A 13,897-nucleotide genomic window follows, 5' to 3' on the forward strand; every position below is an offset into this window, starting at 1 on the left:
TGAAAGTTCACTTTCATGGCTAATAGTCGCATGGTCTCTTGTCCCAAGAGACCTCTGCGCTCTGTGCTTTCTCCACACCATTTTTGAAAGTTATCTTCTCTTTTCTCCCTTTCCATTATGTATATAATATAACCTAACCAGTTGATTATATGGGAAATATAAACCTGTATACAAACCGAGGCGAAGCCGAGGTTTGTATATTGGTTTATATTTCCCATATAATCAACTGAGTAGGTTATATTATGCTTATACTGAGCTGATATACAAACTCCCCTCTCCCCCACAAGGGTAGAGATTGGAATTCCAACCCACAACCATGGCTCGACGAGTCTTCCTTTCACCAACCTGTGCGGATCAAGTATAAGACTACCACTGACTCTGTGCAGTGCATGCAGTGCTAGTGCAGTACCATCACACACTCTTTGTGACTTCAGTTTAGTACTGAAGTACTAGTTACATCGGAAGTAACAGCTATGCGCCAAGTAAGTAAGTTTGAACCTCACAGTGCTAGTGACCGTTACCGCGCGCAGATCTCACCGCGGGCTCTGTAAAAGAACCGTTTGCTCATTAGACTTTAGAGACATAGGGTTCGTCTCCTTTGAATCGACTCCCAAACGTTTCTTCTGAGGACGACCACGAATCACGATGCCATTATTCAAGCAGCAGTTTCTAAGAACACTGGCAGTGCCACGGATTATGGCTGCGCATGTTCCGTCCGCTCTGCGAGGGACGCGGAAAGGAGAACATCGATTGGAAAACCATCAGTAGTGAAGTTCCGTCGCCCCTGCTATCTGCATTCTATGTCCATGCAAAAACGCAGGAGGAGCGGCACGCGGGGCTCTTCAGCCGCACATGTCGAGTGCTGCGCTTGACAGACGGAGTGCTGAAACAGCGAAAGAAGGACAGCCTCGAACGCCAGGTGCAGCACAAGGCACATGTTACAAAGGACGACGTTGTATTCTTCATCGTTGACGGGAAAGAGATCCTGAAGTTGGGACCGTCGTGCATGTCGAAAAACCATCAAGGCGGACTGCAGGTCACTAGTGTAATCCTAAAAAAAAAAAGGAGTTTTTATACCAGTTTATACACCAGTTTATATACCAGTTTATATACCAGTTTATATTCTCGTCATCGAAGTACCTGTTATATGCAAAATACAAGTCTGGAGTGTTGTGTGGGGAGAGATGGGAGTTTGTATACAAGCTCAGTATAACGTAAAATATTTGGCATGATCGTCCGTTTGATGTACTATGTGAAACAGAATATCTACACTGAATCCCTTAGGTTCTTAGTTAGGTGGCAACTACATGTAGATGCAAGTACAGTCTGTTGGGTCCCCAGGCAAAATATCAACACCAAATCAAGAAAATTGCACTCAGAAATTGGGAAATTGTATTGAGAAGGTATGGCATTACATGATGTAGAGAGTCCCATTTTTAGAAGTGAATGTCCACTCGAAAGCTTTACTCAAAGTTCCAAGTTGGATACAGGATCGAACGACCGCACGGCACGAGGCCAACTCTTTTCTCTTCCACAGTATATTTCACTTCATCAAATAATTAACAATTAACACTAATAACACCAGCTATTTATAGCATGCAAAAACAGCGTACATGTATATCAAAACATACACATATAAAACATGACATGACAGCGTATACCAGTGGTACACTGCAAACCGCACACAGCGCATATAGCGTATGCCATGCAGCAAACGTCAGCTGGAGTCGAAATACAACATTGCAACGAATACAATGCCATGAGCGCGAAGGCCTTTCCCACTTGAGAACTGGTGGTTTGCAACACAAACAAACTTCGGATATAAAGAACTAATTCTCCTGCAAAATGGTGGTCGCTACATCAGGAGTCGACTGCATAACATGCTCTATTCTGGTGGAGTTGTTTAACCTGCTTCACTTCAGGAAAAAAGCACTCAGGCCAAAGATAGACTCAGAAGGAGAGCCAATGATTTTATAGTAAAGAAAAGCATCAAAGAAACTACATAATTAATAATTTATAAGGTCAGCTTTGTGCAATGTTATCGCATGAGCTGATTGTCAAGTAACTGGGGTGTTAGTGAACATTATAGCATAACTTTTCTCGCTCCACATGTACTGGCACACACAGAGACATAGACAGCAATAACGACACTACACAAAGTGAAGGGTAGTTGGCCGAAGCCAGATGTGAACCGGATAATGAGTGAGGTATGGAAGCAAGGACTGAGAACAGAGTGTCTCAGATAGAATAGGCCAGTGGATAGCAAAAATAGGCCACGATTCAGAACCACTTGGGACCGTCAGATTAATTTTTCTGAACCGAGCCAGCGGGGAAAAAACCCTCGCGCCGACGGACACAGTTGTGAGGGATAAAAACCGGGTGTATATCCCCAATGGCGATTAGGCATCATGTAGGCATGGTAAGCACATAACGGCAAAAAGTGATAAAAAAGCAATGATAATATGCCCATAAATGAAGTGTGGGAGGGCAGGGACACTGGTAAGACTCAACACTGACAGAAGAAGTCAGGAAAAGAAGCGACAATAAAGAACACACCAGATGCCATATTTGCAACTGAAAATATTTCGCGAGAAATCAGTTCTCGCCTATCTCGCTGCGCTCGGCCAGCGAGAAATACAACGTACTTCCTTGGTCCCTTTCTTTACTATAAATTAACTTAGCCCAAAGATGCCATCTCATCATACCAACTGACCTGGCTCCTTCAATAATGATACAGTGGTCCCTCTATAATCCGGCACCATTTGTGCCAAGAAAATCTGCTGGATTAGGGAGGGTGCTGGATTAACAAATCTGATTTACTGCTGCAATGTGCATGAAGAGGACATTTTGGCTACTGACAATTGTGCTGGTTTATCGAGGGTGCTGGATTATAAAGTGCCGGATTAGAGAGGGACGACTGTACGACGATCAAGTGAGTTCACTGCTTCAAAATCAACTTCAAGGTGAACATAAAAAAAACCATCTCCATCACTTTGCGAGAACTGTGGCAATACGCCCAGTGAGAAGGCATTTTGCCTGTGCCTATGGTGAAAGAAAATGAAGCTAAACAAACAAACAAACAAATACTAGTAGCATGAGCTCCAGTGTGGGGAGCAAACCCTTTTCAAACAAACATCACCATTGTAATAATTACTACTGCAGTTCATTCGGCAGTACTACTTGCAGTTTGACCAGAGATGCCGTACCGGAGCTCAGCTGTGTGGCCAGCTCGGCATTTTCACACACGTATTCTCGGAGACACGGCCAATGGTCTTCATTTCCCACTGTGACAGCATCCGACTCATTCTTCGTAAACCCTTGACCAGTGAAGAGCTCCAAGAGGCGTAATTCACAGTAGAGAAAAAGACGCGTTTGCCAGGCCGAGCGAGGAGCTGCAAGTGCCATGAATCTGCTATAGTCCATTAACTGGCTGGGCGATCGTTTTATTGAGAGAAAATTCACGCCATGCGCCTTCTCGTAATCGGCAACTGAGCGCGCACGGAACTCGCTCAGATGCCGCATCACGTCAGGCACGGCACCGGGGTAGAACTGGCGGCAGAGCTCCACGATACCGCTCCACGTTGCTGGCACGCACTTCGGCAAGTGAGCGTCTGCGGGTTTGTCATGGGGCACGTCTTGTTGATGAGCCTGGGCAAGAGCAGCATCATGACTGTTATCACATTTGACCGTGATGATCTTGGCCTGGAAGAGCAGCAGCCATGCATCATTCTTGTCCACCTCGCACTGCGCAGGGACAAGCAAAAGATCCGGAAGCAAACCACACGCATCAAGTTTTCAGGCATGGCAGACCTTCGTGTAAGAAAAATCCAGGAGAGTGAACAATCACTCTCGCTATCCTCTCAAGGAGAGTGGTGGGAGAGCAGTCCTGACCACCCTCCCCCCCCCCCCCCAAAAAAAAAGTCGCTCGCATTTTCTATCCAAGGCGAGCACAATACGGGTTTTTTCAACATCTTGCCATACCCCAATCGGATTCAATACCCAATAGCTGCCAAATTCGTTCTGGAAAACCGCCGTACGCACTACAAATGAAAGCTGTTCGGACCACAACTTTAGTTTCCCTTCATCAGGGACAATGACACACGCAATGGGAAATTGAGACAATTCGCTATAATAATATTACTAAGATCCATGGTATTTTTTGTAGTATTCATCGTAGAGCGCTCCTTTCTTCTGTAGCCGACGGCTAAAGACCTGTGCCTGGCGTCACACGTACACAGGTCTATGCATGCCCGGACTGTCACGCAACAGAGGGAAATCCTTTATGCCAAAATTATATGTGCGGAAGTGAAAATTTGCAACGGTACGTAAAATACCTTGCGAGTGCCGTAACTCCACTATAGGACCTCGGATCGACTTCCGATTTGTTGGAGCCGACGGCTGAGAACTTTCTAATGCGAATAGACTTTTCGATTACTCTATTCCGTTCAGGGAAAGACGAGTTACGAAATATTTGAGTGTTTTCAGAACTTCATAGTGATGCGGATGTGCTCGAAATTCTCAAGGCGCGCGACGAAAAGTGCGCCCTAAAAGAAAATAAGGAGAGCGAAGGCGCGCGAGAGCGATCGCTCTCCTTTTACCAGATGGTCTGCATGGCAAATCATCATCATTCTGTATGCAGAACAATCGGGTGATGTAGACTTAGCACCGTCACACAGCGATGAGTAAATATGCATAATGTAAAGACGCTCGGTTGAGCCTGTGTTACGAACCGTGTTCAGGAGTTAACATCGCTCCCAGACTTTTGCCCCAAATCACAGACATCCACCCTGTTCATGACCACACAAATCACAGACATACACCGTGTTCATCACCACACACATCACAGACATCCACCGTGTTCATCATCACACAAATCACAGACATCCACTCTGTTCATCACCACACAAATCACAGACATCCACCGTGTTCATCACCACACAAATCACAGACATCCACCGTGTTCATCACCACACAAATCACAGACATCCACCCTGTTCATCATCACACAAATCACACACATCCACCGTGTTTATCACCACACAAATCACAGACATCCACTGTGTTCATCACCACACAAATCACACACATCCACTCTGTTCATCACCACACAAATCACAGACATCCACCATGTTTATCACCACACAAATCACAGACATCCACTGTGTTCATTACCACACAAATCACACACATCCACTCTGTTCATCACCACACAAATCACAGACATCCACCGTGTTCATCATCACACAAATCACAGACATTAACTCTGTTCATCACCACACAAATCACAGACATCCACTCTGTTCATCACCACACAAATCACAGACATCCACCGTGTTCATCACCACACAAATCACAGACATACACTCTGTACATCACAAGTAATGCTGACGGCTGGGTACACGCCACTGGCCACAGAAAGGTGGATTCTTGTCATATGTCACTGGAACTGTAGAGATTATGGCGAATATCTATCACTTGTCCTAGTTGACGTTTATACGCTTTTACTTGCAGATCAGTATAGCTAAACATACTCTATGCTTACACCACACAGTACAGTGGTGTACAACTGCACATACTACACACATTACAGGAGCATGGTAGATCACATACTACACACATTACAGGGGCATGGTAGATCACATACTACACACGTTACAGGAGCATGGTAGATCACATACTACACACATTACAGGAGCATGGTAGATCACATACTACACACAGTACAGGAGCATGGTAGATCACATACTACACACATTACAGGAGCATGGTAGATCACATACTACACACATTACAGGAGCATGGTAGATCACATACTACACACATTACAGGAGCATGGTAGATCACATACTACACATATTACAGGAGCATGGTAGATCACATACTACACACATTACAGGAGCATGGTAGATCACATACTACACACATTACAGGAGCATGGTAGATCACATACTACACACAGTACAGGAGCATGGTAGATCACATCCCGTACACATTACACGAGCCTGGACCTCGCTTATCCGGTCCTCTTTTATCCGGATCCCTCGCCATCCGGAAGAAAATCGTTGGTTATCGATTTACAGCATATGTCATGCATACATACAGTATGTGTGGTCGATTATCCGGTTCCCTCGCCTACCCGCATACCGTATTTCCCCGTAAGTAAGTTCTCCCCAATGACTTAGTACCCCCTATAAAAAATACACTTTCCACTGCCGAGGTTATCAACCCGAAAGACAGTTCCCCCGAAAGATAGTAAGTTCGTACCCGTCCTACATATACAGACGCCGTACAGTACATACATCATATGCACGGACACTAGAGTTGCGCAGGCTTCCCACTACGTGTCATTTACCCCCGATAAAAAAGTACTCCCCGAAAGATAGTACCACCCCCGAAAGTTAGTACTCATGTGGCTGCTAAGTTCGAAATTAGTACGTACTAACTTACGGGGAATACGGTAATTTCGTGGAAAATGGGTGTGTGGGGTTAAGCGAGGTCTGACTGTAGCTCACATCCCACAAGTCGAAAACACTTCCAGGCTCATTTGATGCTGTTAGCCATTCTAATTTAAAGCAGGTACTGATTTCCCGTAGCTGTTACCTTGAGGGTGATGAACTCGCGTGTTAGACCGAGGGCGAGCAGGACATCATACGGTGACTTGCACGGCAGAACGCGGCAGGCAGTATCTCGGCCGGCAACGAAAGCCGTGCGCCGTCCTGATGCCTCACTCAGCCTTGTCGGCACAGTACCCCTTTATACCATGGACACCCTGCACATGACGTTTGCCGCAACTTCATCATCGGCGAGTCGACGTGCTGCTGTCTTTCCAGAGTAGAAGTTGGTTAGATGGTCGGCGAGGGCTTTAGCGTCCATAGTGACTAGCTGTGCCGAGCTATCTCAGTGACCTTGTATGGTTCTTCCATATGACTGTCCAGTACACTGAACAGCTTGCTCTGCAGAGACAGAGAGACGGAGAGAGAGAGAGAGAGAGAGAGAGAGAGAGAGAGAGAGAGAGAGAGAGAGAGAGAGAGAGAGAGGAGAGAGAGAGATATTAGACTCCATAGCAACAAACACAGAGATACGTAACGGAGAGCACACACACGCACACACGAATACATACAATGTAGAATATAGCAACTGGGTGTCACTAACTGCTTGTGTGGCGTGTTTGAACAGCAAACTCCAAAATCAATGTCATTTCCACAGGAAGACTACTGGTGTCTCCATGACTGCTCCAGTGCGTGCTATATGCCACAAGTTCATCGAATCATCGAATCATCGAAGAACATTCTCGAATACCTGGGTGATGCACGAATTTTGATAGTGCTCACTTCCGTTAATCGTTTTTTTTCTTTGTAATTTTCCATTCATTTTCTGCTTTAATTCATATTTGCTTTGTTTTCCTAGCTTACTTTTGCCGTGGCTGGCTCAACGCCCTTGTCTCAGGGGATTCTGTCCCTGCATTAGCTATGCTTGTCACATGCTATGAGATTGTGTCTAATAATAATAATAATAAGTTCAAATATCATGCTACATACTATTCACGTCTTCATTGTTTTGTTAAAATCTTTTTCTACGAGTACTGTAATTTCAGCATTTTCCTCAGTAATTCTTTTCATACTTCAAGTTTCAATACCTTCACAAACACTGACAAGCATCATACAAATGGGACCTGCCTCTCTGTACGTACCTAGAACTTTCTATTTTAGATCACAGCATTATTTTAAATTTTGTGCAATTGTCTGCTCCTCCACTACATGTCTACATGTACCAGTTTTTTTCATGCTCTTACCGTCACAGTGCACGCTACGCTGGGGTAGTTTGTACGCCGAGTAAGATCAAAACACCGCTAGCTAACGAACGTCAACCGATTAGCAAAAAACGACTCTCCTCTATGTAACTACCCGGGTCGACTCCATACAAGTAATCTGCAAATACCAGAAATACCTAATGGCCAACACCAGGCTATGCACTGCTCCAGTGAATGTTACTGAATGAACTAGTACTAGTAGTAGTACTACAAAGTCATGTAGTACTAGTAGTCTTGCCTCTTGCTGTCTAGGTACTCGTACATCTACGATCCAGTACAATGACTAGTGACTATGTAGCCTGCCAATTATTTTCAAACGCAAATAAAGTTTCAATTATTTTTGAAGTCAACATTATGTTCCCACCGAACAATACATGTCATGAGACTTGAGAGATCTAGATCCTGATTCCTGGGATCGGGAGTCTACCATGGTCTACCCATGCGTGACCATGGTGACGAAGAAAACGACGAGCAAAGCACAAAATGTTCCGTACTACAATAGTCTACATGTACTAGTACTAGTAGACCCAGGTGCTCGAAGTCCGTACATGGTATCCTAAGTTCGTACGCCCATAATGTCATGTTCTGTTATTGTATTCGACTCAAATATTTTATGGAGGGGACAGTGTGGTATGTTCTCCTCGCGTAGCAATTTTCAGGGATCTACGATAAGCAGAAGTCCTATACCACGCGAGTGGGTTTTCGAGTGTCCATACGAAATACAATTTGGGTTACATTTCATGCAAAAATCAACTTTGCCAAGACCGATTTCGAACGGACACAGCGTCAAACAGACCTTCACTCAATCATCAAGAGCCAGCTTAGAGCTGACAATGGCCAGAGGAGAAGAATTTACAGAAAACCACCAATCCTTGCAGAAAGGTTGACACTCCTGGCATCTCCACCACTGTTTTCCCGCGGTTTTCACAGCGCAGCTGCTTCTTCTCTGAGCCGACTAAAAACAGCTTGCATTTCGGCAACAAACTACGCTTTTGCAAGAAATACTGGTGGAGGCACATGCCAAACATATGCCTTCGGTGCTTTCGTCGTAACCGAGGGATTGCAAGTTAGCAATTAGCGGAAATATGTGTGTATTTCGAGTCACCTCTGATCAGTACGGACTTAGAGTACCCTCTGCGACACCAAAATTTGATATGAAAAATCAGCGAACTCCAGAGAAACAGATCGGATCGAAAGATGGCCTGGTTCAATCGAGCCTGGCCTCAGAACAAACTTGGACAAGATACCTTCCATCCACGAGCAGGATTCTGGCAAGTGATCATTGCTAGTGTGAGTTTCAGCTCGGCAAACACACACTGTAAAAGTGTACGGACTTCGAGCACCTGGGTCTACCACCGGTAGTACCGGTAGTATACAGTAACATAACGACGTCAGTGCGAGTAGTGAGTCGAGTAGCGGCCTAGAGAGTAGAGGCAAGAGTACAACAGGCTGCTGCCGTGCTGGGAGAGTTGAACAGGCTAACGAGCGCAGTACGGATCCGACCTGGACTACAGACTACATACAGACTCACGTGAGTGCGTTCGATTTTGCCCACAAATCAATTATTAATTTGTTGAACCCATGAACGTGAATCCATTCATGAATCCATTCATGAATAGTATAATTCATGATTGGGTTATTTATTACTAGTACCAAGAGTACATAACCAAGAGTGTGCAACTCTACGATTCCCCAGCCCACGGCGGAATTTTTTTATGACATCAGTCTTTCATGGTCTTTGGCGGCGGTTTAGCTCACTGATGCCATCATGCGTAGCCAGAGATCAAAGTGGAAATAATGTGTACATTACAGCTACGGTAGTCGAAGCAGAACAACGGACGAAAGATCGACGTGTCTTGAACCTGACGAACTCTCACCGTATTTACAAAACAAGCGCCGGAAAGAATACCCACTTCATCATAACTTCTGCCAAAGGATGAGGCAATAAAAAAATTCCGCCGTGGGTGAACCCATCGCAGCTCAAGATAGGAGTTTCACACTCTTAATTCTGTACTCTTGCTAGTACGGCCCTGGCTATTCTCATCACCCCCTGTGTGAATAGACGTTATTTGATTACATCATCAGTTGATGCTTCAACGAAAAGGCTGCGGACTCGCGGCACAGCGCTGCACTTGCTAGGGGTAAGCGGATTTTGCGGGCATAATTTTTGGCATAATCAGGTCCTTTTTGAGAAGGAGCATACAATTGCATGGGAAAAAGAAGGGCCGATGCCCAATGCGACTGTTATACACATATAATAATAAATAATAATTGAAGGCATAATTGCCTTTTTTAGAAGAAGCATAAAACGGCATCGGAAAAACAAGGGCAGATGCCCATTGAGTCTGTCATATACATGTACACACCTGCTATTGAAGGACCATACATTGCGCTTTTTGTCGATTTGGAATACTTTAGCAACCACCGATGCCGACTACCTGACATGGCCGTGATTCTATTCCCCAGTCCACTCCATCACCAGGCAGTACATTTACATCTTCTGCAACACCACCGATGATGTCATCCAGCGCTTCCTCAGCTGAAACACCAGCTAGAGTGCCCAGGCAAGGTTCAGCCTCAGATCAGACTACTTTGCCCAGAAACACGTTGTCACCATCATCATCATCATCATCAGCAGCAGCAGCAGCAGAAATAGCTGAATCTCCAACAAAGCAGGTAAGACTAGGTGTGTGTGTGTGTGTGTGTTTGTGTGTGGTGCTGGTGTGTGTGTGTGTGTGTGTGTTTGTGTATGTGTGTGTGTGTGTGTGTGTGTGTGTGTGTATGTGTAACTAGGGTAACCCGGTAACTACCGGCATACCGGGGATTTCTGACTTTGATCGAAAAACTACTGGAATTGGCACTGAACCATGATTGTTCACAAAAACGCTGGTTTGTGGTGTGACAAGGGCACATGCGGCCCTGCTTTTCACAGAATCCCTTACGTAGGGGCGATCTGACAATGAAGAAATCCAAGCTTTGGTCCAATGAGCAATGGGTTAGAAATGAATAAAAAGAAAGAACAAAATTGCCAAAATATTGCGCACAATTCGCAAAATACTCAAAAATTGCCCGAAAAAGAGAAAATAGACGAAATTGGCGAAAACTAGCTTAATAAGAGAAATGAGAGAAAATTAAGGGAAACTGGTTGTGTGACTAAGGGATTTGATTTGGCTGGGTTGCCAAGTATGAATACAGGATTCCGTGTGGTACAGGGTCCGGCAACCAACGGTTTCCATGACCACCCAGCCAGGTTTGGGCCAATGGCATCACTACTTTCAACCTCTATGGTCCTAGTGTCGATTGCTGTTGTTCTCACTGCTCTCCTGTATTGCAGCGTGATTACACACAGATCCACAAAGCAAGGTACTCATTTGGTAGTGAGGGCGGCGGGAGAGATCAGTTTGACGGCCCTTGGGGACTAGCAACCAACAAAGCTGGTGACCTGATCATCTGTGACACCTGCAACCACAGAATAAAGGTATTTGGCGGAGTATAATGTGCATCTCCTTTTTTTAGCGATGTTTTGGCAATTTAAGATTCATCCAGAGTGTAATGCTCAGCCTATATTTGAGATCGTTATCGATCACAAAGACAGTATTTAGAGTGCCACCATTGTTAGAATTTCCTATAAAGATATGGTTAAGGCATACATTTGTGTAATGTACCGATGCTGGTCTCGCACCCATCATGCATAACAGTGCAGCTGGCAGTTGACACCGGCAATGCACACATATGGCTTGCACCAGGTCAGAGGTGGCAAACTTCACAACGGTTTGATACATCGCACTACTTTTCCAAGTACATGTATATGCACGTCTGCACACTGGCTTCACTCTTGCATCAACAAGGCTACATTGCTTCTACACCAACTCAAAATCATCTCTCTCTCTCTCTCTCTCTCTCTCTCTCTCTCTCTCTCTCTCTCTCTCAGCAAATATCAAAAATCCCCGATAAAGTAATGGCTCATGCAGTTAGCCCTTTCATGAAGGTGCTCGCCCTTTTTTTCGCCCTTTTTGGCCCTTTTTGCAAAAGCCCGTTTCTTTCGCCCTTTATTGCGTTTTTGGTGAACACCGCCCTGTTTTAGCTTTTTCAGGTGAAAAAGTGCTAAAATCTGTTTGCTCATGCATGCGATCACAGTTTCCGAGTGCTCGATGGGTGCCGCTTTTTTCGGGGGCAGCAAGTTGGTGAAGCTTGTACTTTGTACACAATGCTGTAAAAAGTGGGTTTTTTGAACTTTACTTCCTGTTTTGCCTTTCTTGGACCCATAAATGGAAGAGTGCGTATTCATTTCTCAGCTTGGGTTCATATCTGAAAATGTTACATTGCTATGCTTCACTGAAAAAAGAGCACATTTTGCCTGTTTTCACTGAAAAAAGAGCACTTTTTCAGCATATTTTGAGGGACGCGAAAAGCACTAAGTGCGAATTAAAAGAGCACTTTTGGGAAAGGGCTACATGCAGTGGTAGAATAGACCCTTTGCACAATAAGCGAGAGGGGTCGAGACGGGGCATGCACATGTATACACATGCTGGACATGACATCATGCACATGTATACTCATGCTGGACATGACATCATGCACATGTATACACATGCTGGACATGACATCATGCACATGTATACTCATGCTGGACATGACATCATGTACATGTATACGCATGCTGGACATGACATCATGCACATGTATACTCATGCTGGGCATGACATCATGTACATGAATACTCATGCTGGGCATGACATCATGCACATGTATACTCATGCTGGACATGACATCATGCACATGTATACACATGCTGGACATGACATCATGCACATGTATACTCATGCTGGACATGACATCATGTACATGTATACGCATGCTGGACATGACATCATGCACATGTATACTCATGCTGGACATGACATCATGCACATGTATACACATGCTGGACATGACATCATGCACATGTATACACATGCTGGGAATGACATCATGCACATGTATACTCATGCTGGACATGACATCATGCACATGTATACACATGCTGGACATGACATCATGCACATGTATACTCATGCTGGACATGACATCATGCACATGTATACACATGCTGGGCATGACATAATGCACATGTATACTCATGCTGGACATGACATCATGCACATGTATACACATGCTGGACATGACATCATGCACATGTATACTCATGCTGGACATGACATCATGCACATGTATACACATGCTGGACATGACATCATGCACATGTATACTCATGCTGGACATGACATCATGCACATGTTTACACATGCTGGACATGACATCAAGTACATGTATACGCATGCTGGCAATGACATCATGTACATGTATACGCATGCTGGACATGACATCATGCAGGTCCAAGCAATGCACACGTGCATGGCCTCTGTTAAAACTATCTGTTATCACCTTGCACATTTGTTTTGCTAGGGCATGCCACACTAGAGAGAAAGTGTGAAATTCCGAGTGATAATTCTTTTCCCTATACAACATCACTCATGTTCCTGAATCAGCCATTATCTACACACTCCACTGATGAGCTCTGTTGCTGTGTTGGAACGAACCGCTGTCTGCTGGGTCTGAATATCAACATCTCAATGGGATTGTCTTCGCTATGGTTAAAACTTAAAAATAATGAACCGTCCTCGCTATGGTTGTGATGTGAATGGGTCGGCCATCAGCGAATCGGGGAGTGGATGTTTGCCTGATATTTACTGGGCGAGTTTGTGGCTAGATTCTCACCATAGAATTACATTCTAATGTATATGTTTAGATCTGCCCTATGTCTGTGTGTATGTGTGTGCTTGAATTTGTTATTGTATTCCTTTTTGTTAATGCACTTAGATACATGGGGTTGATGGCCAGTGCAAGCAGACGGTTGGCGTCGAGGGAAGAAACTGTGGAGAGTTCTATGCCCCAGACGCTGTGCATGTAACAGATGATGAACGAGTGATCATTGCTGATACTGGTAACCACCGACTACAGGTATGGTGTTGGTGTTTCGCTACTGTTGTACTTGAACACTCCACATCCTACAACCTGCACAGAGGCAAAAACATCTAGGTTCTGTCT

General features: G+C 44.7%; 1 protein-coding gene and 1 long non-coding RNA gene across 2 annotated transcripts; one reads left to right on the top strand and one right to left on the bottom strand.

Annotated features, from left to right (window-relative positions):
* Positions 1-1,774: 1,774 nt before the first annotated feature.
* LOC135816966 (uncharacterized) lies at positions 1,775-8,074 on the bottom strand. The gene is made up of 3 exons (XM_065330069.1): positions 8,049-8,074; positions 6,601-6,751; positions 1,775-3,744 (listed from the first exon to the last, which is right to left on the bottom strand). The coding sequence occupies exons 1-3, from the start codon at positions 8,072-8,074 to the stop codon at positions 3,154-3,156; spliced, it is 768 nt and encodes a 255-aa protein (XP_065186141.1). The 3' UTR covers positions 1,775-3,153.
* A 1,092-nt stretch (positions 8,075-9,166) lies between these two features.
* LOC135818271 (uncharacterized) lies at positions 9,167-11,220 on the top strand. The gene is made up of 3 exons (XR_010553654.1): positions 9,167-9,341; positions 10,229-10,486; positions 11,145-11,220. It is a non-coding gene; the product is annotated as an uncharacterized LOC135818271 (long non-coding RNA).
* The last annotated feature ends 2,677 nt before the right edge of the window (positions 11,221-13,897 follow it).

Source organism: Sycon ciliatum, chromosome 5, assembly GCF_964019385.1.
Source record: "Sycon ciliatum chromosome 5, ocSycCili1.1, whole genome shotgun sequence".
NCBI classification, from domain to species: Eukaryota; Metazoa; Porifera; class Calcarea; order Leucosolenida; family Sycettidae; genus Sycon; species Sycon ciliatum.

What these genes read in the sequence shown, in the direction of transcription:
- LOC135816966 (XM_065330069.1), bottom strand. Translation starts at nt 8,074, where the DNA reads ATGTACGAGTACCTAGACAGCAAGAG. An exon ending in GAGTACCTAGACAGCAAGAG is followed by an intron (nt 6,752 to 8,048) that starts GCAAGACTACTA and finishes CATGGTATAAAG; the next exon opens with GGGTACTGTGCCGACAAGGC. An exon ending in GCGAGTTCATCACCCTCAAG is followed by an intron (nt 3,745 to 6,600) that starts GTAACAGCTACG and finishes GTCCCTGCGCAG; the next exon opens with TGCGAGGTGGACAAGAATGA.